This window comes from Ciconia boyciana, chromosome 11, assembly GCF_034638445.1.
Source record: "Ciconia boyciana chromosome 11, ASM3463844v1, whole genome shotgun sequence".
NCBI lineage: Eukaryota > Metazoa > Chordata > Aves > Ciconiiformes > Ciconiidae > Ciconia > Ciconia boyciana.
Window position 1 is genome coordinate 24,351,577 of NC_132944.1, and position 25,520 is coordinate 24,377,096.

General features: G+C 37.7%; 1 protein-coding gene across 1 annotated transcript in view; it reads right to left on the bottom strand.

Moving 5' to 3' along the window:
* The window catches only part of CACNA2D3 (calcium voltage-gated channel auxiliary subunit alpha2delta 3), a 478,745-nt gene that overhangs the window by 328,787 nt on the left and 124,438 nt on the right, over nucleotides 1–25,520 (bottom strand). Inside the window, exon 4 of the mRNA XM_072876518.1 lies at nucleotides 2,804–2,863. Coding sequence (XP_072732619.1) covers nucleotides 2,804–2,863 — 60 coding nt within the window. The remainder of the gene's footprint in view (nucleotides 1–2,803; nucleotides 2,864–25,520) is intronic.

Here is a 25,520-nt window from a genome sequence, read left to right on the forward strand (position 1 = left end):
TATTGTTTTTTTTATCGTGTTAAAGCCACAAAAATCAGGAGGAATTACTTCATTTTAAACAGAGGCAAGGACAGAGACAGTGTCGCGTATAAAGCAAGATGAGCGATCCTTTACAGAAATATTGTGACAAGGCAACTTGCTGTAGCAATACAAATGGTAATTTATCTTATCTCCCCAAATACATTATAAGGCATGATTAAAGTAATTTCACATAGCAACAATTTGAAAAGAGTCTTTAATAACACAGAATAACTTGAAACCATACCCACCAGGCGAGAAAACCCTGGATTGGGTTAAAGGTTCCAGTGTTAAGTAACATTTAGAAGGTCATTTGCTCTAACTTGCTAAAACTGCAGCTCTCGGTTCACATCCCTAACAGAAAAAAGAATCTCCCAAAGCCCAAATACTGCAGGGTAAATCTTTAAAGTCAGCTCTCAACGATTCTTAGTTTGGCCATTACTCAAATATGCAATATATAATACTGATGAGTTAAAATCATATCACCCATTTTGATTTATTTATTTCAATTCCCTGGGAATTTTATTTATGTTTATAACTACAAGGTTTTTACTGGTGGTGCCAATAGATTCAGTCCAGGGACAGACAGTTGAGTGCTTAGACCATTATACAGCATTACAGTATATTGATTAGAATACCTATAGAATTACTAAGGACGAAACTAATAATGTTACTAAGATAAATGCCCAGAAGGGATCAGGTCTAGCCTAACCAAATAATATAGTTTCAGCATTGCTGAAGAGAATACCAGCAGTCTAAAAGATGAACTCTTCCAGTTATTATTTTCTTTAAATTGGTGTTTTTTCACAGTCAATAAAAATATTAATATAATTTTATTTCTCCCTTGTATCATTTTTATGTACTGACACGATATTACCTATACTGTCCTCAAGACATAGAAGGTGACGTTGGACCAATAAAAAGCACAAAAGCACTTTCTTTATGTGCTTTCTGAATTTCCAGAATATCTGAGCACAAAGAGCGCAGATTGGTGCTGTATCACATACCACTAAGTCAAAGCATTTAATCCTGTCTTCCACATGTCAGCCAAGGCAATACAAATGCCAAAAAATTCCTCTTTGATAGCAGAATTATATACACTGTATATTATATAAGCCTTCTGTCGCCCTCCACTTGAATGTACACTATCAAATCATTCTGGCCGTTATTTTATATTGAGCAGATGGTATGATGAGATTTTTGATAAAGAACAACAATCACCCAGCAAGGGTTGCAAAGGGGTCGCTGAAACCAAGATTAACAATTGATTAGCTTTAATGGACCGTGACAGCAATAAACAACAGAGCTCTACACAAAGATTTGATTGTCCTGTTAATGCTGCTGGCACAAATGGCATTTAACTGGCTTCCTGAAAGTGTTAATATCTTCAAAGCCGCAGCAAATGAAGGAAAAAATGAAGGAAAAAATCACTTTATCAAAGTGAGAACTATCCTGCAGTGAAGAAGCACTTACAGTAGACCTCTAAAAAATCTTCTATAGAGTGTGTTTCTGATTTATTCAGACAATAGTTCCTATTTCTCCAAGGCTTGAAATTGAAAAAAATAAAATGCAGCACACCTCTGCAAGACTGGAATGTAATAGAACTCTGAAGTATTTGAATACAGAAGCCAACATTCATTGAATACAACAATAATATGAATTTTCACTTTCAAGACGCTCATTTTATCTTTACTCCAACATGGGCTGACAGATCTCAGTATCACAGCCTTCTAAACTCAGTTTTTTTATCCTTAGCTCTGAAAAGTTCACTCTGTGGGTTTTTTTTTCCTTTCTGCACAGAAATCAGTAATTTGCATCATATTTTCATTAAAATAAAATGTTTTGTGATTACTGGAAGTAACCATGGTAAAATCTGAAAATAGAACTTACAGATCTGTGTATTTCTTAGATACATGTATGGGAAAAATTCTGCGGAAAAAGCCTCTGTTTCCCTTAATGCTTAAGCTCAAAATGTAAATGGACATATGGCAAATATTCACAGAAGGTTTTAAAATTAAATCTAGATAGCTAGAGACAAAGTAAACAAACTCCACCTTACGTGGCATTCAAGAAACCAAGGATATAGGAATTCATTAAAAGGTAAGGAGGTATTTACTCATTTAAGTATTGAGTAACACTTTCTATTAAACTTTCCATTTTAGCTTAGATTACTTGGTTTCTAAATTAACCTGGTTTTTTTTAATTATGTGTCTTATTCAAGCAAAGATTTTTCTTTTAAAAATTTTTAACTGTGAGCTGCCACAGTGCTTCTCCCTCCCGTGTTATTCCTAACGGCAACATTTTGAGACAATAATGGTATGGCTCTAAGGGCTTCTAGGTAAGAGAAAAAATGGTGTCTGCTCTAGACTCAGATCCAAACGCAAACCATTTGCACAAATCAAGGTCAGACTAATCCCATCCCTGTGGGTCCCACCCCATCTGCAAATTCAACTCTCTATAGAACAATTCCTTGCCAGTACACTGCAACGATGAAACATGCTGCTAATTACTGCGTTTAAAAATCTTGACCTAAGCAGACATGCAGGGAATTTAAATGAAATCTCTAAAAGAGTAAAATCCACCTGCTTGGTCTCCCAACACACAAACACTAAATGCGTAACCTGCCAAATACTGAGCCAGCCTTCATCAATTCTGTTTTCTGTAATCAGCATCCTTCTATTACTCACATGCTTGGCTTTCTACAGCAGTTCTTCAAGTAAGCTATTGTATAAACTGTTATAGTATAGTCTGATGATAAATGCTGAGGAAAATAATCATTAATTACCTGTAAGTCAGCATCAAACTCATGTTTCAGGTAAGCATCTTCTGCAGCTTCAACAAGACGCTGAAAAAAGAAAAGAAGGTGTATTTTTAAAATAATAGATAACAACTTTAAATCCAAGTGTTTCTTCCAGTATAACAACAGGGATTTTTTGAGAATTGTGTAATTCATTGTCACCACATGATACCTGCTATGATACTTCATAGGATAGTAATAAATGATCCAGATAAAAAAAAAGAAAAAAAAACAAAAAAAAAAAAAACCAAAAAACCACACCACAAAAAATCACCAAACCAAAAAAACCCCAAAACCCCCACAAAACACAAGTTTTTTAAACCCTCAGCATCCATGATTGGTGGTACAGAACTCTCAAAACAGCCTAACTACTAATAAATAAATTAAAAAATATAAAGGTCATTTTTTTCACTAGTGTTTAGCACCCTGCAGCTCCCACTCCAATACTGACTTCTGAAAGAACACAAAATAAAAGTTGCTTTCACACTGGACCTTATTTTGCACACAGGAGCCCTTTTAAAATCTTTCTTAAAACTAAAATAGGAGGTATTTCCTAATAATGCGCTTGATTGCAAGCAACTGAAACAAAAAGGAATTTCTAAATAACACATCAAATATAAAAGATTAGAAAAATAGAGATTAGGTTTGTTTACTTAGCAGATTTGGAGTGTTGTGCGTACTACCTTAGCATGGTGCACAACTACAAGAAGATTTTTCTGCTATTACAGAAGTAATATTTACCGAATGACAGCAATTCAGTAGTATTTTTTTTCCTCTTAATAATATTCAGAACTCCCCATAGTAGTTATTGTTACCTTATTGTTACCTTACCACTATCATCTGAAGGAAAAAAGGAGTTGTACTAAAACACAGCTACTTGAAAAATTTAATTCATATAGCGGTTTGCTGCAGACATTCTCTTGTGAAAAGACATTATATCCTTTCTAAGGTTTTATTCAGGGTTCTTTACAGTTCTGAATATTTTAACTAAGGAAGTAACTTTCTAGTTTTTATTTAATCTGCCTGAACATTCATACATGTACAACCCAAAATTAATCAAAGAATGATCTGTCACAGAATATTCAATATATTACTTTTATTTTCTTTGATCTATCAGACACTGGTACACATGTATATTTTCAAATATTTTGCGTCATGAAGCACGTGAGCTACAGGCACTCACTAACAACACACAGAGCGGACAGCCATGCGCAATTTTGCTTCCCTTTTCAGAACTGTAAGCACTTCTGTCAAGTCTTTGGATATAAATCAAAATGGAATCAGAATTCATATCGATTGCTATACAATTTGAGCTATAATGGAAAATTAACCAAGAAAAATATTTCTGGTTGCCAATTCAGAGTAAATGGTTCAACAAAAACCTAACGGTTCAAGGCAAAGACTCGTTGGTTACAGGGAGCATTTGTGTTCACCAAGGTCTGCAAAGCAGCAGCACGTCACAGCCTTTCCGTCCACATCTCGGTCTCATCGCATCGCCTGCCCGGGGTGAGCAGAAGCCTCGCTGAACCCTCAGTCCTCTGCTGGGCTTCTGCACCTTCCCTGCAGACCCCATGGGAAGGGTTTTCGTACCTTTTTCCTTGGTGCAGCATTACATATCTCAAAGGTTTGATGAAAAACTGGAAATGCTACCGATGCCTAGGTTGATACAGAAGAGCAAGAGATAGCAGATGAAGTCTGCCTTCCCAGAGCCCTGTGCTGTGGGTATATCCCCGTCATTTGACTGTTTCCACCTTTAAAAATCTTGTCCCATGTAAACCCAGCTGGTCTTAGCAAACCCTTTTGACCTAAACTGGAATGGAACTGAAATGGTTCCAACTCTGGGTAAGTCAAACCAGAACTGAACTGAAGAATGTACCAGCTCACCTTCCCACATACACGGGACACGGGCAAAAGAACCCAACAAATAACGATGCATTGCAACGGGCTACGCAAGGGGAAGCCGTGAAAAAACATTTCAAATAAAACAGTGAAGTTCTATGGAATTGTTCCTACTGCTCCTGTCCTGTATGAATAGTAGTAAAAACAGACCTTGCAATTTCAAAGGTTATCAAACATCAGTTTGACCTACAATTTTTTTTGCATTTAGAATTTAAAGAGAGAAGTAGCACAAACTAACTATTCTGCGGGGGAAGCCTCACAGCAACTGAAATGGACTCTTAAACATTTGAATGGTCCCAGAGGTCCAGCATGTTAGTGACCTGCTGAAGGTATTTTACAAATCTAGCCCTCATTTTTTAAGTATGAAAAAGGCATTTTATGTAAAATAACTACTCTAATTCAATGCATTTCTGCAGGTGTGCACTCCTTTATATTGAAAACATAGTTGCATTACTATTCTGTGCATATCTAATACAAAAGATCATGACTCTGATGAGTCTGAGAGGGAAAAAAGTGAAAGAAGGGTCAAAAAAATTCTTAATACAAAAAAGAATACAGGGAAAAGAGAAATATGTTTTTCTTTCTGTGCTTAAATATTTACTTACTCACCAGAAGAAAAAATATTATAGCATTTCATGAGATACCAGTGCCTAAATATTAGTACCTAGTGGGCTAGAAAAATAATTCATGGCTTCTTATGTAGTTTGTATTGATCTCAATGTGTTTCAATTACATTTTTGCCTCAGTGAAATAAATTTAAACTCAGGTTTATCCCCCCATGTAAGAAATAGCTAGAGAAGCATAAGATGGGTAATAGTAGAAACATCTGGTAAGGAGGGTAGCTCAGAAATGAAAAGTACTGACAAGTACTTTACTCATTTATTCATTAGGATTTCAGTTGTTACATTTGTTCTTTAAAAAAAAAAGTTACATATATTCCAGCAACATTCTCTACAGGAAACAGCACAACAAAAAAGCAAACAATCTACCAACACGTACTTTTCCTTGAAGAAATAAACACAAATACGCACGCACACTACATGCTTCACCCTCACAAATCTAACAAAAAAATTAAAATTTTGGTACACTGAGTGTAGACAACACAAGCATATGCTGCGTATTCTATATAATAGTCCTTAACCACAGTTTGCTTTAAATATCTCAACACCGTTATGAAGGAGACCATGAGACATCTGGGAGAGCTACAGAAAAGGTAAGCTAGTAATAAGCCTAAATCCACAAAATTACATATTAGTGGATATACAGAGATGATATCAGAATGAAGAAATTGTATACAAATGTTTGGGGTTTGGTTGGTTGGGGTGGGGGGGGAGGGGGGAAGGGGTGGTGGTGTTTGTTTTGTTTTTTTAAAAGAAGTCCCCAAAGGGATGAAGCATGATGGAAGAAATTCCTCAACACTCTGGAGGCACAAATATAAAAACCACATGTAATACTGCAATATTTTTATACTGAGGATAAAAATCCCTTTTAAAATATCGTAATGACTGAACAGTTATCTAGCAATGATTCTCAACATTAGCATGATTAGCAATTTTAACGTCATAGTTTATAATTATACTCTTAATACAAATGCCAATATATTTTCATTTGAGTAAACATGCTCTAAAATCATTGCTGTAGGAAGTAAATGCTTACCAAGATGTGGTTATCCTGAAGGGAATTGTGAGTTATCTATATGCATTTACATGGAATGAACTATGAACGCTGAGTGAGCACTGTTAAGAGTTACACCACTTAAGGGTCTGTATTTTAGGAGTATTTAGCTCTACATGTGGAAAGGTGTTTGCATGTGCATGCACAGACAAGTCAAGGGCAGCATATAATCTTGAGATAAAGAACAATTTTCACACTCTATGGCACAGTTCAACTGAGGTCCCCCCGGTTAAGGAACTAATCCTTATAACTTTCCCAACACGTGTAAATATGAGAAAGATTAACTGACTTATCCAGCATATCACAATGCAGCATGGATAAAAACAGGACATTAACCAGGAGATGGAACAAATATCACACCCAAAAAAACCCCAAATGATCACCAAAACACAATGTCAATGTTTGATATTTTTAGTAGTACTAGTATCGCAGATAATGTAGAGAAGGCTGAGAGAAGAAAAAGAAATGTTTGTTTCCTCTCAATAACATTTAAAGAAAAAATAAATCACTGAGCTATCTCTGAATAGGATAATTTTCTTGACAAATGGTATTTTAATTTCAGTGAACTGATATTCCCAGATAAATTATCATTCAAGTTAGGTTGTTACAGAGATAGCAATGGAAAGGTGAATGAAACAGAATGGATGAGGGAAAAGCAGAATCCAACAGAAAGTAAGGGGAAAGTGGAGCAGATGGGCAGAAAGGTGAAAATACATGAAAAAGAAAATAAAAATTTCAAGGAAAAACTTCATGCAAACATCCAGAGCATAGGGTACCCATTTTCCTTCTGAGAAGATCTTTACTCTTTCCATGTGCCTTGTAAGGGTTTCAGTTTACTTTTCAATGATTCTTCTTCATTAGAATCCCATTTTGAAGTTAGATTAAATACATTCATAAGCATAACAAAGTTTGAAACAGTTTCTGAACTCTGGAACTGCAGAGGGTCACTAACCTTTATCCATAAATGCTGACTGAAGTTATGTTCCTCTCTCTCTTCAGCTATCAAATCTGAGAAGCAACACATTTATATTTCATTGTTTCCTTTCTATTTTTCTAAGATAAACCAACTGCTACACATAAAACCAGAAATGCTGCTAGAAATTGCTCTTCTCCAAACCAAACTGCTGCAAATTTCAAAAAAGGATAGAAGACTGCTCTACCTTAATTATAACTAGTACCAACTGGGTACTCAGCCCATAACATTGATAGTTTATATTGCATAAGATCAAGACGATAAACTCTAATTTCAAAATAGCAAAAAAAATGCTATATTGTGAGGTACTTAAACAGAAAATTAAAGATCTACCCTCTCAATTGTAGATGCTCCTTTTTTACTCAGTCCCAGGCTTATGCCTCACTGCTACAAAAATAACCAAGCACAACTTCAGTCCTATCGGTTAAAAAATGTGAGCTTGTCAGCAGCCCTTCTGCTAACATATTCTTCCCAAACTCACTGGACTCTGCCTTAACATTTCTTTCAGTACATTATGTGAATCTTCCCAGTTTGAGCTGTTACCTCCGTATTGTCCTGCACAATGCAGAATTATCATTTTAGGCCTATGAGAATTTCATCCAGAATATGCCCGACAAGGGCCACCAATTCTGACCCTGCTCTGAGCAGTGGGATATCATAGTCATTAAAAAAAGTGTAGATAAACCTGTAGGAGGCTCTTATATCCTAGCATCTGAATGCATTCAGCCAACAGCAAAAAATAGCCCTGAACCTTAACACACTTTCTCATCGTTTTCCCATGGCATCAGATCTGTTTGAGGTTCACCTCCTATACAAACTTTGTATATGTCTTCAAGGTTGATTTGAGATGTGTTTTGGAAATAAAAAATAATGAAAAGCCATTCTTATTAAAACATGGCAAAGTCTAAACCCCAAAAATCCTATTAATATACTGCACTGAAAGTTTATCCTGAAAAACAACAATATGTAGGAAAAACCCCAGGAACTGATGTAACTTTAAAAGCCTGTCTCCCAGACTCCTACATATGGAATTGTAACAGGGATTTCTATCTTAATCAAACATAAACAAACTTTGTCAATAAAGACAGCAGGTAGCAAAACAAAGGAAAACTAATCCCTGTTTTTAAGAACTTATTTCTTTCATACTTTTAACTACCAGTAGTTACCCTTCCTCAGGTGAAATACTCGGTGCAATTTTAATAACCTTACTATTGATTTGAACATCTAATTGCCAATTAAAATTTATAGTAATTGAGCTGTGAACATGCCAAAAATATTTCCTAAAGTGCAGCCATATAACTATTTAAAACATAGTTCAGCAGTTGAGTATATTCCTGGGAGAGAAACCAGAACTTGTGTTTCAATCATCAGAGCAATTTTCTTCACTGGCTTCTTCGTGAGAAGGCTATGCTGTGCATGTGGGAGCACTCAGGAATAGATTACCAAACTTTAAAAACATTACCCAGGTACCTTCCTATGACTTCCCCATTTTGGGGTTCATTTCAGAATGAAAAAGGGATTTCCTTTTCAGGAAACCTGTAAGGCTGCAGGTGCTTTGAAAACTTCTGAAAAGGTTGGGCTGTTTTGGGAAAGAACAAGATTTATTAGCATTAAGTGAGCTTAGGTAATATCCTGGCATGGGTGGTAATTCTGCTGCAAGTCCTCCTTACTTCCATCAGAGTTCTGGGGTTTGCTTTTTTCACAGTTCATTTAGTGGAGAAGGTAAAGAAGCCAACAGAGAATATTTGATGTTGTTCATCAGTATTCCCATTACTTCTATGCTTGAAAACAGGATCATATAACATGGCAATGAATGCACCGATGTGCAAACAGGCCTCTCAGTATCACTATTTTATTGCAAATAGCTTTGCACATGTTTGCCGTAACCAGCAGAGAAGCAGGGCAGATATCAGAGACTGATGCTGACCTTGGAGGAATATTTGCTGCCATCAGAAACACATGAGTTTTTAGGCCAATGACGACAGACTTGCAATTTGGCTGGTTTTATCCTTGAGACCGGGGCAGGAGGTGGGGGGGAACACGGACAGTTTTTTCAGAAAGCCCAGCAGCATATTTTATTTCCCTCTCTGTTCTCCCCAGCTACGAGCTATTTTCTAGGAAATTCTATTACTAAAATTGCTGTTGCTGTGGCTAATATGCACTGAAAGTTATTTAGCTCCTGTTATCTTGATATTAGAGTTCCTAGTGCTTGTAGCTTAAGACAGATACTAATCTTGCAACTAATGCCATACAAAAAAAATGACTGCTCTATGACTACTATCAAATTCCACTACAACTCACTAGACAATGCTCAGTCACAGCAAGTGCTGCATCAAAGCACAATCAAAGTACAAATTATAAATAAAAGATAAAAATAAATTAAAAGCCTAGCAATTATTGTAAATAACTTCAATTATCCACTTATATTCATTCATGACTGGCAGATTTTCAGGTTGATCGTTGTTAGACTGCTAGCTGTTTTTCTGAAGCAACATAAAGAGTTCAGCTTGGCAAAGAGCTGGACAAACAGAAATGAAACTGTAAATGGATTGAAGTACGTGAAACTCGCACATTGCATAACACTGGCTAAGACAATCCTGGAGTAGAGGCATTAGATGCATTTCTAACTTAACTAGCCCAACAACATATTTAGTTATGGCATCTGGAGATTGCCATGGCATGGAAGGAAGACTGCAGATGAAGAAGGTAACACATTTGTCTTGTACTGAGTTCTGCTGTCCTCAAGGCTGTGCAAAGCCAATATATCAGATACAAAATATGCAGATTATCAAATGTGCTCCTACCATGTTGTTATGCCTACCACAGAGCAGAAAGGAATGACATGCTAAATAAGGTTTTATTCCATACTTTTAATTCCGTATGTCCCAGCCATCAAGGAATCGGTTCAACTGCAAACACAGCTTAAAGCTGTTTCAGGGCTACTTAAAATGTGATTTGCCTGCCTAGGGTACAGCGGCAACCAGCTCCTTCAGCCACCCCTCTTACCTCAGGGCCATGGGGAAGGTTCTTCAGCATTTCACACCAATCATATATTCATCCAAGGTTGGGTAATTCTCTGGAAATACCTGTATGTATCTTTTTAATTCCACTTGCAACACGGCAACACAATTTGTCAAGATTTGCTTTCAATGAATAATTCACAACTGGTACGTTGCTCTCTTGCACATAAATTTAAAAATCTATTTACAATGTTACTTTGTAAAACACTTCCAAAATCAAGGGAAGCTGGCCTGTGTATGCGTCTAAATATCCACCTGTGTACACATGCATTTATATATATTTATTCAATACTAATCTGTAAGTATCATTATGATCCTTCTTCCTGTCCCCTGTACTGAAATCACTAGACTAAAACATCTGATCTATTAATCTTTTTCACACATTTAAGCTACCACAGGTCACACTCTTTACCTGACTGTCACAATCGCTATCCTGTTTGGATAACGCCAGACTGTCTTTCTGCATTTGAGTATAGTGAGGACTTACACAATGTCTGAGTAAAAATAGTTTGCCCTCAGCTGACAGCTCTCAACACCGTTGCTGGATGCTTGGCAGATATTGCTGAAGAAAGATTTGGGATAACTATGTTCATGTAAGTTCACTTAACGCAAAATTCTCCACTGGTAGGATTTCTCTCACCTAACCTCAGCTAGTTCAACATTAACCATCTCTCTACACAAGTTAACTAAACATCCTTCATACGTAGAGACAGAAAACTCCAAAGGTGCTGCTTTTCCCATTCTAAAATAGCTCATAAGATATGGGGAAGAACTTTGGAGCTTTTCCTTCACTCTTTTCTTCATTAGATGTTTAACTTTACATGAATGAAGTTAAGGGAGATGAATCCCACACCATATGTGCAACATAAATGAGCTAAAGAGAAATGGAAATATTCCCATGCTCACTCAATAGGGGAAAGGAGTCTTGAGGCAACACTTTGTCCTGACAGCAGTCCTGGGACTAGTCGAGGTGTTTCTGTTCTGTTTACATTTAGAAGCACCAAGTGAAACCAATTGTCTGCTTTGTTCCCTCCCTCAGCTTTTTCCTCACCTCTGCACTAAGGCACAATCCCCCAAGTTAATTCAAATTCAGCTTGCAATTTGTGGTCCAGTTCAACAAAATCAGCTATGATATACTGTCCTTCTTCCAGTTTCCAACCAGATTACTATCACACAGCAACAGCTAAAAAACATCAAGATTTATTACTCAAAACAAAGGTCAGTTCCAGAGTTTGCAGGGACTTATTTCTGTTGCCGAGCCCAGCGCTCAATCAGAAGACACTGAGCCTTGTCTTTGCTTTCAAGCCAAGCCATGAATACAGTAGGTATTACTCTCTCTCAAGTGAAGTCAATTGCACCATTGTTTTTTACTTCCTACAGGGTCAGGATTTCAGTTGCCGATAGACTAAATAAAAGAGAAACTTAAAAAAAAAAAAAAAAAAAAAAAGAAAGAAAATCGGACTCTGAGTTTTCTACCAAAACCTTCCCAACTCCCTATTGCAAGTGGAATTCTCTAAGCTGGACGTTGAGGCAAGACATTGCGAAGATGTGAAGAAAGAAGTACTTCATGAAGTAAGGGGGTGCCATCTCTTCAATATATGAAGCCAGTTCAAAACGGGGATACAGTGAAGATACTGTAGCAAATATTCCATCTTTCACAATAACTGTCCTGAGAATTTAAACACATCAGTATTAGCATTGTTATATTTCTGTAATTTTGTAACAAAAACATCACGCTAAGAAGTTCGAACACTATTATGGATGCAAAGCCAAACTAAGCTAGGAAATGCCAGAATGAAGTTGCCTCTAACTTCAATCCCCAGTATCATAGTATTATTTTGTCCATACAATTTTGCTTGGTTAGAACCCTGAAAAATACCATCCAAGACCTTTGCAGTCCTCACTAACAGAGCGATGGCAGTTGGTATCCATTTCTATCTGTATCTGTAATGGATTTTGCAAGCATTCACCTGAGACTTAGAAATCCGCTGTTACATCTCAGGTTATACAGGTGTGGATTCTTTGGCCCACCTGAATGCTGCAATGTACCTGCTTCTGCCTTCAAACATAACCATGGCTTACTCCTGTTCCTTTCCTATCTGACCACAGCCCTAGACCCGCTCCTATTTCTTTCCTATCCCTTTCTCCACATCCTGCACTCATTAAGCTCACATTGTCTGTCCCAAACTCCAATGCTAAGGTTTTTCATACTACTCTCCACCTCTTCTCTAGCACCTACCAATTATTCTTCCTCCTTCTTCATATCAGCCTTGGCGTCCACGCTGCCAACCATGTTCATGACCAGTCTTTTCCAGGCCCCTACTAATACCTCATTCTTCACTCTGCCAACCTATATTTCCAATTTTCCCTATTCCCTGTACAATCTCATTGACCCCACCTAGAATATCTTGTACCATTTATATTTCTAAATCCTAGCACAGTCCAATCCTGTTCCCTTTGTCTCCCTAAACCACTCATTATTCTCCATTCTCTGTTCTCCTTGTGCCAGTACCTTCCTCAGCCTCTCCTAAACCCATCAACAGACTCCCCTAGCCACTGACCCTTCCATTTTCCAGTGCCCTAACATGAACACAGAGAGAGATGAGACAAGAAATCTCTCTCCTGGGTCTAGAAGGCACGTGGATGCACTGACAGTGCCTCAGGAGAGAAAGACTTTGTTTCCCCTGCCTGCTGCTGGCTCAAGCCATAAGAGACTCATGGTGCAATTGCAGGAAAGTCTTGTTCAACCACGTACTGAAAAATCACAGTGAGAAGAATTTTCAAAGATTTCACTTACAGAGAGTTTTGCTCTGATACTTATCTAATGGCCATATGCCTCTATGTGTGGACTTTCCAAATGATAACAACTTGATCCAGCTGGAACAGATTTTCAAAGAAAACCTTGTGTCAAGGCCACATCCCTGCCAGTTTCAAGAGCTGGTTCCCAAGCACAGGAGTGCTAATAAAGTCTTAATGAAAATAACATCAGTATTATTTTTAAAAGAGTAAGCCAATGCATTTTCCCCTAGTTTCTTTCTTGGAAGCAGCTGAAGTTCAAAGATAAAATTCCAAGCTTTTTTGGTCTCCTGGACTGTACTTTATCATTCTGAAGACTTGATTGCTGTTGAAGATGCTGGAATTAATTACAGAAGCAACTTTCAGACTAAGTGATAATTTAGTCTTTTCATAATTTTGTATATTCTGGCAGGTCCGGTAAGAAAAAGAAAAAAGGCTACACTGAAATTCTCTGGTCACACTTTTAACTAGCTGATTAATCCTAGGATCTTATGTCCGCACTTAGTAACAAGACCTTGGTTCCATGTGCCTAGAAGGATTTTCTGGTACACTATGAATTAATGCTGAAGTCAAAGAATAATATAGGGACATCACTTTTCCAAAATCATGCTTATATACAGACTTACAAGCCTATATATAGGTACAGACTCCATCCCATCTATTAATTTATTATTTTTAAAAATAAATCTTGTTGTAATAATAGTCAGTGCTTTTTTGCTCTATCTCAGGAACAATATTAAATGGTCCTTGTAATTAAAGGAACATTTGCAAATTCCCAAACCCAAAGGAAAGGCTGCATTGCATAGTCAAAACCTTACCTGCTTTACTTTGTAAAGGTAATGAGTTCAAATCCAGTGGGTGTTTTGTTTTTTATTAAAAAAACCTCCTGTAACTTGTATTCTCCTAGTAACTAAAAGATTGCTATACTTCCACCTCTTAATTAGTTTTTATCAACTGAAACATTCAGCATTTAATTATCGTATCTAGGTTTATTTGGAAAATGAAGTAAAATATGCAACACAGCACCTCATTTCCATTAAGTTTGACACACCTCTAGATTTTGCTAGGACCTAGGGAACTCATTTCCTAGAATACCCCCATTTTTCCTAATAATTTTTCCTCTTGACTCTCAAAGTACTTCTAAAATGCACTTGGGGAGCAGTATCAGCCTTCACATAGCTAACTAACACCTGCAGGTTCAAAAAGTGACAACCGAAGACTGTGACCAAGCCGACAAAAACTAATACCTTATGTTTGCAGAGGCAGTGAGTAAATTATAACAATAGTTTTCCACTTAGTTTGGATTATAGGAGAATAGTGAACCACCCCATGCTGCTGGCAAGGCTTCCTCTATTGGCTGAATGACTCCCTCACCGACCACCACAGGCTCTTCAGCCATACATTCATCTACGACCAGCAAGCGTGCTCCAACCTTCAAAGTCCTAACAAGGACAAAACCACCAAGGTCATTAACGTTGCTACAGGCAGTTTTAACTCGCAGTCAACTCTGATCCTAAGAAACACCTGCAAAAAAACTTTTTTTTCTAACAAACCATGAATGCCTAAGGACCTGTAACTGCTGATGCTCCTTACCTTCTCTGTTTTTCCAATCTAAAACCCACACACTAGTGTAGGAGAATCACAAAAATGAGACCTGCAAAGGGGAAAGGAAAGATCTAAGCTAGCTCTCTGGTTCCATATGGAGGTAGATTTCCCTATTGTTAAATCCTTATTCCGTGCAGCTGCCTATGCTTTGCAGGCTGAAGCCTCTGTGAACACCTTGACTTTGTACACTCCAATAAATCTATACCCAGCGCTGGCAATAGCATGGCCAAAGCCAGGTATGAGAATGGGTGAGGGTTCCTCCAGCTCAGGGTTTGTGGGGCGATAGCAGGAGACTGCCTTACGCAAACACGTAGGGCCAGCCTTAGACATTACCTTCGTGTAACCCCACTGACGCCAGTGGAAGGGGTTTATGATAGACCTGGTGTATTTATGCAATGTTAGATTCTGAAATTTCTCATCCATTGGTTATTAAATCTGTTGGGCAATCTCTCTTAAAGACTTATGTATTAGACTTGGCTTTTAAATAGCATCTTTCATGCCCTTTCAGCAGTTACAACCCATTGCAGAGTAATAAACTGAATAAAGTGATTTGCAGTATCTGTCATGAAAAATATGTAATACTATTGAAAAGATTAAATGAAATATATTTTCTACAACAAAAACATTATAATTATTGTTTTTACTACACCAGGATACAAAGATGAGTCAAACATGCTCAGTAATTAGGCCTTCATCATAGACCCTTGAAAAAATAAACACCGAATTAAAATGAAGAACACTTCTGAGTAACACTAAAATGGTTCAGAATGAGTTCTCACAAACCGGATTTTTTCCATTTCTGATACATGACACAGTCCATATAAACTATATAAGACCTCAATCATATAGGTAGCAATAAATAGTAATAAAAATTACCAAAAAATACAGAGCAATGATTTCTTACATCAGAAAATTTCTTAGTGGTCTGCTGTAACTATTGGTAGAAGATCTGAAATAAGAATTGACTGAAAAGCCTTAGGAGAAATATTGAGTGTAATTATAGAGAGAGTATACAGAGATATTGCATATATAATAAACACAAATAATCATAAAATAAATTACAGCTCAGTTTACACTCTTCTTTCCGTGGTTCTGCACAATCTTCAGTTGCTTACAAGCAATTTGCCTACCACACTTTTGAATTCAAAGTATTACACTGGTAAGTTCTCCTAAGATTTCTGAGTTAAAAGGGACGAGAACTAAACAACATAAGGTCATTAACAAATGTTGGCATGCTACTAACTTTCCCAAGCTTTCTAGACGACTTCTGATATTTCCTGAACTAACTAGAAGAAACCCTTGCTTTAGTACAGGTCTGACAGAGCCCTACCAAAAAGCCCATCCTCTTCGCACAACCTGCTTGCCCAGAGAGCAGACAGGCACCTTTTCAGCATTTTATGCTCTGCGAGGAGGTTCCAGTACAACATTACCTGAACACAGAGGATTTTTCCAAGTTTCGCTCGTCCTTGATCAGTTCTTGAAGAGACAGGTTTTTTGCCTTCGAAGCCCACCCGTGGTCACGGCGTCACTGCAGGGCTGCTGCGAGCGGTCCGGAAGGAGCCGGGCTGGATGCGGATGCTGCCGCGGGGTGAGGGGCAGCCTTGCTGCCTGGGGCCTCGACCAGGCAGCACGGGATACAGGCACGTGTCCCCAGCGGCGGCCAGCTGTTTATGATATCGCTGCCCTGAACGCTCCCCAAAAACCTGCTGCCAGTTTTACCCGTAACCATAAGGACAATAATAGTTTCATAACAAATTTTGATTACTTTCTAGTCAATGGTTTAATACAGAATTTTAAGTGTCTGTATAGATACGAATAAAGGTAGTTAAATATGATTGCAAGGTTGGAGTCTTCCTAAAATTAATAAAATCTTTTTGCTTGATACCCTCTCCAATCATAAAAAAAACCCTCAAAAGAACTACTATTTAAAATACAAAATATATAGCCAAATTTTTTGCAGGTCTTTAGCAAAGGCTATCATCTATCACCAGATACTTTTTTTACACTAATTTGTAAGGAAACGAGTTGTGCTTTGCTGGGATCTACCTGAACTCTTGGAAAGGAAAATCAACTACTGTACCATGGATTTTTATGTAAGTGGATTATTTCTATGCATTTAATCGTGTTGATTGATGAATACAGCAACCTGCTAATCTAATGTGCCAGATCCTAATAACATCTCCAAAACCTGAAATACTTAATGCACTAACTGAATCTGAAACGTAAGTAGTTCTTGCTCATTAGCAGTCTACTTCTGAAGTGCTCTTTCCCCATCACTGCTCTCTTCCAAGCCTTGTTATTTAACATTCCACTGTCAAAATAAAATACAACTATAGCTATGTCACCCTTAAACTTTCACATATAGGGGTTTTTCCCTCTATGTCTACTGAACAACTAATTTTTATTATCTAGCATAGCTAGGAATAAATTATGGTTGCCGTACATAACATTTTGTAGATAGCACAGAATATTGGAGACAAAGACTGCCACCTTTTGGCAATAGTCTAAAACAGAAAAATGCCTGTTTTCTTATGCAAATTAATACTGTTCTAGTAAGCATTTTTATTGTATTATTTTGAGCAACTTGTATCTAGCAAACAAACTGAAGAACAAAACATAGGGTTCAACTCAAGCCAATCTGAAAAAAACCCCTACCTTTAGGATTGCTATATATAAGGTTTCTTAGCATGAATCAGAGGAATCAGAGCTAGGGTTTTTTTTTCCTGGAGGACACTATGAGTAGATAGCCCTGGCACACAATGTTGACTATTACACAGGAAAACTCATTTGTTTAACGATAAAAAGATGAAGGAAGGCACATAGGAATTCTTTAATGTACAATTTTCTTTTCTATGCAGCACGGATTTAACCTTTGAGTAGGTCTGCTCTAAGCATTAAGTCAGAAGACGTAAACAGAAATTATTAAACAATTAATAATTGTATCATACAAATAATACATTGCCAACCCTAACTCTGGTATTTCCTACATTTTCTGTGCTTGACCTTGGAAACAATGATTTTCATTTGGGTATTTGAGTGATTTTTTTATTTTAATAGCTGCAATAAAAAGGGGTAAAACCAAATTCCATTATACAGCATGACAGTTACACTGGCACGGGTTCAACAGAAAGACCTTTACATCTGGTAACATATCTGGTGGAAAAAAACCACCAATCCCTGGAGATATTTAAAAGACGTGTAGGCATGGCACTTAGGGACATGGTTTAGTGGTGGACTTGGTAGTGTTAGGTTAAACAGTTGGACTCTATCTTAAAGGTCTTTTCCAACCTAAATGATTCTATGATTCTACATTGGTATTTTGCCATTGGAGCAAAGTAACTGTAAAAGTCCGGGCCAGCATCAGAAAAGGAAAGGGCAAAATGGATTTCCTAGTTTATGGATTTCCTTGTCATTTGCTGATGGCAGAGGAATGATCAGGAGTTACACTGTATTCTCACTAGAATTGTTTCATCATACTTTAAGACGTGCACATGAATGTACAGATGTACCCTGAAATGACATTAGTACCACAGCTAGGCATATGCTTATTGCCAAAGAAAATTCCCAAAAGTTATTATCTGGGACCAGAAGAGCTTCAGGTGACCAGCCTAGCTCACAACTACCATCTTGATAGAGCAAGGTGAAAGACTTACTGTAATAAAGAAATTAACAGAATGGGTAAGCCTTTGGATTCCTTCTGCGAAATGCAAAAAAATACAGGTAGAATTCTCCTTTACAGGCAACCTAAAACATGGACAGAAATTCGTGCAGAATAATTAGGAAACAGTTTGAGGCTTTAGAAGAGCATATAGAGGTCTCAGAAAATACTGACAGCAAATGAACAAACCATCCCACCTGTATGAAATATGCTTAGAGATCCAAAAGAGATAAGAAATACAGAGGACAAAGGAAGGGCCAAAAAAGGACAAGAGAGGGCCTGAGGAAACTTTTTGAAAGTTTGTAAGTCAGCAGCATGGAAAAAAACCCAACATTGTTGTTATTTTTATTTTCACAAGATAATGTAAAAGCCATAACTTGCACAGAACAGCAGAGAAGATGAACTAAGCTAGTACTAATAAAGCAAGACTAATTTGTAAGGATATCAATATGTGAAGAAATAGTATCAATAAGTTAAAGAATGAACACAGAAAAGCAGACATACTTTTGTTAAAACAAAGGCAATTATAGACAGATCAAAAGAGTATCTTACTGAGCTCCTCAATGCTGAAATTCACAAAAGCAAACAACAATCGGCCTTTTTCCAGACAGCTGAGCCATTTGAGGAAGAATGAAATAGTGAAGAGCTTCAAGAGGCAATCAGAATACTGAGGAGTAACAAAAGCACCAGGTGTGAGTAATCTTGCTGCTGAATTATCAAGAACAAGAGGGGAAAAGGAAGTCAAACGCTTTATAGGGCTATTTGGTTGGTTTGAGTTTGGGGAAAATTTTCATGCATAAAAAGAGAGACATATGCTGTATTCCAGTCTTAAAACATTTAAAAAAAAAATCTACTCCTTTTACAGAAAACTAATCTGATATTGGAAAATAGCATTCGGAAGCTTTAGCTTAAAATGCTATTTTGAAAATCAGTTACATTACACCAGCACGTTAAATATGTATATATCTTCTACAAATATTGGAGGGTTTTTTGGTTGTTTTTTGTTGTTGTTGCTGTTGTTTTGAATTGTATTAAACACAAATAACCTATTAAACCAGGAACTTAAATAGAACTCTACTTCAGATTTTAAGAACCTAAATACCTTCAGAATGAATAGCTCACCCCCTTTAAAGGCTAGCTGTATTGAAAACAAGTGACTAACCTCATGCCATATGGAATTTCATTGATTTAATGGAATTTCAGCAGTATAATTCTGCTTTTACTAGTGGGAGTTATGAAAGCAGATGAAGGGTAGCAGAGCACAGCAGAGCCTGCTACCTGTCTGGCACCATAACCACCGCACACAGATGGAAGAGGGATATGGTACAGGCTTCCACATCACAATTCACAGCTCTTTGGAGCAGTATGACAGTACATGCCGCTTAAAAAGTATTTTGCTACTGTCAGCAGGACTTCCAGATGGGGACTGCTGAGTTCCCAATGCATGTATTACACCACTTGCTGAAGAATGCGCCATTTACAGTCTTTCCAAAATCATGTCCTGGTGGTCAAGCTTAATGTCTTCAATATCTTTCCCTTGATAGTTTTCAGCTGACTGATGCGGTAAAGAAAAACATTGTTTAGGACTCTTAGATATACAGGCTAGGCATAGGGGTGTAGAACAGTATCATTTTCTTGGCAGCCTCTGAATTTCTGCTGGTGTTGAGTTTTTGGGGTTGTGGGTTTTTTGGTTGGGGGTTTTTTGTTAGTGTTTTGGGGTTTTCTTGCACATGCTGCTTAGTCTGATTCTCCTGAGTTATTTAAGCCTCTTGTTTTCCAATGGGTGTTTGGACTGTTTGGAAAATGATATTCAAATAAAAACATGTATGTAAGATGTTTCCCATGAATCTTTAAGAAGTATGAATGATGGCTAAGTCATAAACCAATAAAAGTTGCAAAGGTCAATTTTATTACACAAACATGTAACAGGCCGTGTAATTAAGTCCTTAATTTTTGGAAGTTGTGATATTGCTTTCTTCTTCAGACATTCAGTAAGGATTTCCAAAAGCAGACACTGAAACCCAGAGATCTCCACTGATGTATCTAGGAAAATATTTCAGTTCCTCTTTAACACAGTGAAACAGCATAAAGACAAAGGATAAGCCCTGATACAGTAGTATAATAGTACAGTACTGGTAAGGGCAGCAATGCAACACTCCCATGTATAAACATGGGTGTTGACATATTAATTCAGATCACATTTTGATACAAAGGTTGCACTGACCACCATCATGCTTAACTATCTGATGTGGAAGAACAGCATAATGTCTTAATTATGCTTTATATACATGTGTTGTATATATTAACTTTTAACATCTGCAAAAAACACAGTCACGGGAAATTGCAACTCCAACCCGTTTGCCCCCTACCCTGTTTATGCAGGCATCATACAGAGATCTGCTCGGTGACCTCCAAAGAAAGAAAGTTATGTCCCAAAGTATTTTACCACACAGGTACTTTGTCTTTAATTCTACTTTCTTGTTCTGATAAAGTGAATCGATGCAACAAAACAATCTTAAAAGAATGATTTTGAGGAAGATAGCTCGGATACAACCTAACAAAGTCCCAATATGATAATTTTGTACATTTTCAGTCCCATTCTTATAAGCAGTTTCACAGATAATAATTCCATTTATGCAGACCATACTGGTTTGGGCTAGTTTCCCAAATCATTTACATTGTGATACAGGTTTGTACTGTTTTTAAAATAATTTTATCTCCATTTTAAAAGACTGCAGAAAAACTAAAGAAAAATTTACCAGACTAAGTGAGCCAACATGGTAACAATATTGTTTTGTTTATGACTCCCATCTCTATTTCGCTTTACATTTGCGTTTTTTCTGATGCCATGGAAGTATCAAAGGATATGCTAATGATAAGCCATAGTGGCAGTGACAGATAACACTTTAAAGGTGAAATGCATAATTTTCTAATAACCTTGGTAGCATAGTCACCTTCCCTGAAACACAAAGTGCAAAGCCACTGTTTTTGCATCACATTACTCAGCCTCAGAAATTAAGAAATAAACCCCGGGTTTTGGTCTTTTTTCTGTTTTGGTTTTAATACATCTAGAGCTAAAACTTATTTGGAAGAGTTGCTTTGTCAAAATGGATAGTATTTTGTTTCAGGTTCAACCGTTAAAAGGATAAAACAGATACCTTTAACACTGTAAGACAGCTAAGTGTTTTCTGCAGGTATACTGGTAAAGCTGCACAAAAATATCTGTTCAGCCACCTTAAATTGCAGTATTAAATTCTTGAGTTTTGCGTGGCAATTGCTATATTCAAATATTGTTTATGCATAAAGATCAAACCTTGAAAAATTATGTGGTTTGCTCTGCTGAGATGTCTAACTATTTACATCCCCAAAGTAGTTTGGAGTCATTCACTTCTCAGCTCATTTAACAGATTTTACACAGATTTCTTCCACCTCAATTAATATTGCCTAAAACATTACAAATTGTGAAATTCTTTCACATTAAAGAGAAAACAAAGATTAGAAACATTTCCAACCAACCTGCATCTAACAACTATCACCTTTACATTATAACATGAAACACTACACACTCTTCACGTCACATTTTGCAAGCAGAAAGAGTACTTTATTCAGTCTATTTTGTCTTTGCACGTTATTGTAGGCAAATGTTTTAAAAGGCTTTTCTCTAAAAATTCAAATGCAGAGGAGCCCTGTGTTTTCAAGCCACGTATTATTACAGCACAAATTTTTGAACGACTGCAAGAAGAAGTTGTTTACATATACTGACCAATGTGTTAAAAAAAACCCAACACCTACAAGAGATGTTAATAGGGAACAAAATAGCTGAATTTCAAACATGAATAGGCTCAAATTGCACATTTCAGACCCGAATCAGGATATTATACTACCTCTGACACCATACAGGAGGGTCAGCTGTTGAGTTCCAGCAGCACACAAGCCTCCCCTTGTCACAAATACGCCCTTTTCTTCTTCCAAAAGAGGATACATATGCAACAGTTTCTTTTTAATTTTAGAAATGTTACTTGAGTTGGTGTTGCTTTTTAGCTGTTACTTTTCAGTCATTCGTATGCTTTTCTCAGCCTGCACGTTAACATTGCGTACAGTGGAGACAGCAAGGACAAAGAAACGTGCTTTGCACTTGGAGTGGACAAAAGGCAAATCTGAGGCCATTTGCCATGTGTTCCCGTTAGAGTTCATTCTACTCTTGTGAAAGGTAAACATACCTCCCACCGGCTTTTATTGTGGAAAGTTCCACGGCCCCACAGAAATGAAGCCATTAACGATGCTTTTCACACTGGAATTGCATATTCGCTCACATCCATTTGCAAATCTCCAATGGCAATTTGAAAGCTATTTTTCCAGAGTCCGTGAGTGTGGAATTCCCTTAGGGATCTCTCCAGAACGGTATCTGGCTGAACCCAGATTTCTCCATCCCCAGAGTTCAGAAGGCAAATAAAGTGGTCAGTATCAGCTACCATACATGCTCATTCAAAAAGTTCTCATTGTACCTTTGTCCAAATCAGGATTTAGACGTTTGGGAACACCAGACAAAACACCACCAAGAACCCCACTAGCTCTGGGTTCAAGAGCATGAGCTTTCCTGTCTGAAAACTCAATCTGTTTCAGTCGAGTTCCCAGGACAAACTCCTTCACATCGTTCACATTGCCTACCAATCAAAAGTCCACTCGGGAAAGCCAAACATAAAATCACTTTCTAAAAAACGATTGTGAATCTTCTGGTTTTTAAAAGCTCCAAACTCACGTAGGGTTACAGCAAAGGAATTTGCCTGACTTGTCAGCAGTCAGCTGGGTACCACCAGGGTCGTGCAGCTCCTGGGCACGAGGGAGCCAGCACACAGTTGCCCGAGTATGCAGACTGCTGCTAAGTCTTTTTGGAGAATTCTGTGTTGTTGGGGTTGTTTTCCTTCCTTCCTTTCGGTTCCCTAAGGAGGTAATAAGTAAATAAATACATAAAGATTTCAGACTATTTTCTATGAGCTACCAGGATAAAATAATCATCTGCACAGATGCTTTAACAACACTGAGAGGAGCCAGTTCTGTCAGAGACATGGAAATCATTCCAATTTCAATTTCACAGCAAGTGCTAACGGAGGACTTCAGAGCAGGCGTCTGTGATCCAGCCAGCACTGCTCTGGTTTCAGAGCGATTTGCCTTCCACGGAGGCTTCCTTTCACAGTCACCCATTGTAAATCTCTTATTCAGAATACAGGTTTGGGGACTTCAAAGCCAATTAATTCTGTCCTTTAGTCTGAGAGAAAAATCACAAAGCTTACTGTCTCTACAGCCTGACTATGGATATAGGCAAACAAAACAAAACCAAACAAGCTGTTCCATCAGGTAGCAGAGACGGTGCACTGTGGAGGGGGAAGGTTTAGGAATAGTATGCCTTGCTCATTAAAACGTAGGAAGATTAATATCCCAAGTACATCTTCTGTAGCTGTATTCATGGAATTACCAGCGATCACCTGAAGAGCGAGTGCAGAGATCTGTAGACCCTTCCTGGGTGTAAGAGGGCTAATATCAGCCAGAGGAGAGCTACAGAGATGGAAGAGACAGCTGCTCACAAGCCTCTCCTCGCAGAAGGCAGCTACCTCAGGAAAGCAGCATGGCTATGGGAGGGAATGCTAATTCTGGGCTGGTTTATTATCTGCTTGAAGTAATGAAATGAGCCAGGGTGGCATTTCGTCCTTGAGGTTTAAGGTTTATTTTCAAATCCAAAGGAAATGAAGCTCAGGGATACTGTGAATTCAGACTGACAGATTTCACACAGCTTACCCCAAAATTAATACATGCCTTGGTGGTATTCCTTTCTTTCTTTTTTAATTAAGTGATTTCCAGATAGAGTAGATCAGAGTATTAAAATTAAAGGATGGACCAAATCTTATTACCAGTTTTGCTGTTCTGCAACTCCAGTGAGAATGTTACCATTTCTAGAAGCTCTCTATATTTCTGCTTAGTTTTTGTCTTGTTCTGAGTCAAACTTGATACCAATTCCAGAAGATGGGGAAAGTGCTATGCAGAATTAATTTCAGCTGCAATTCCTATTTGAAAGTACCTCTTTGAAGGTAGTACATGCAGCAGATTTTATATTCTCAGAACATATGCATCATTGCATATCTACTTTGCTTGACAGTTTAAGTGAGACATTTAAATATTCTCTCTTGATTGCAGTATTCCATATTTCACCTAAGTCCCACAAAATCCTTTGCTGTCAACATTTCCCTGCTATATCACACGGTACCTATCACAACACATTCTGAATTGTAAGGAACATGCACAGAGCAGAAATACTAGGTATGCTCTACGGCAAAAGTCCGATTAATTGCTAAAATGAGAAAAAGATCCAAAACACTGCCTGGGGATCACTTTGCAACAGTATCTCTTGCAATTGCCAAAGGTAGGTTTCTGGGGAAAAAAAGGTCCTTTATGAACCCTTGAAACTATTAGTACAAGAGCTGCACATACATCAAACCCACAGAAAGGGAAAGAGCCCTCAGGTTTAAAAATAGAGCGTGATTTAAAATAAAAACAAAGAGCACAAAGCTGACTTTTGGCAAAAACTAAACTCAATAAAAAACTTGTCAGGCTTCTCTGCGTGTGCAAGAAGAGAATGGCATTTCTAGCAAAAACGAGAGAGACCTCTGAATACATGGCAGCCAACCAGTGGGGGTTCTCATTCCAAAGACCTGGGAAACTGTGTTCATATACTTATATTTGGGCGTTATGGATTCTAGATCGGAGATGACCTTAAAAAACACCCTCCTTGCAACAGAAATTTATGAGCTCTGAATTTCTTCTTACTTCATTCTAGTTTCATTAGCTTTCTGTATAGAAGTCTATCTCCTTGCTAGCAAGCTTCTGAGTCTGGGCTTTTCAGGCTGTAACTACTCCAGAGCTAGACTATACACTTGCCCTCCTACACTTGAAAGCAGGTATGTGCACTCAGATCATGGAATCCATCTAGACCAGCATTCAGTCTGAGAAGTGTCCAAAAGAAGTCGTCCAAGGAAGCACCAAATAACAATGTCATTATACATGATAATGCTCCAGAGCACCCTGCCA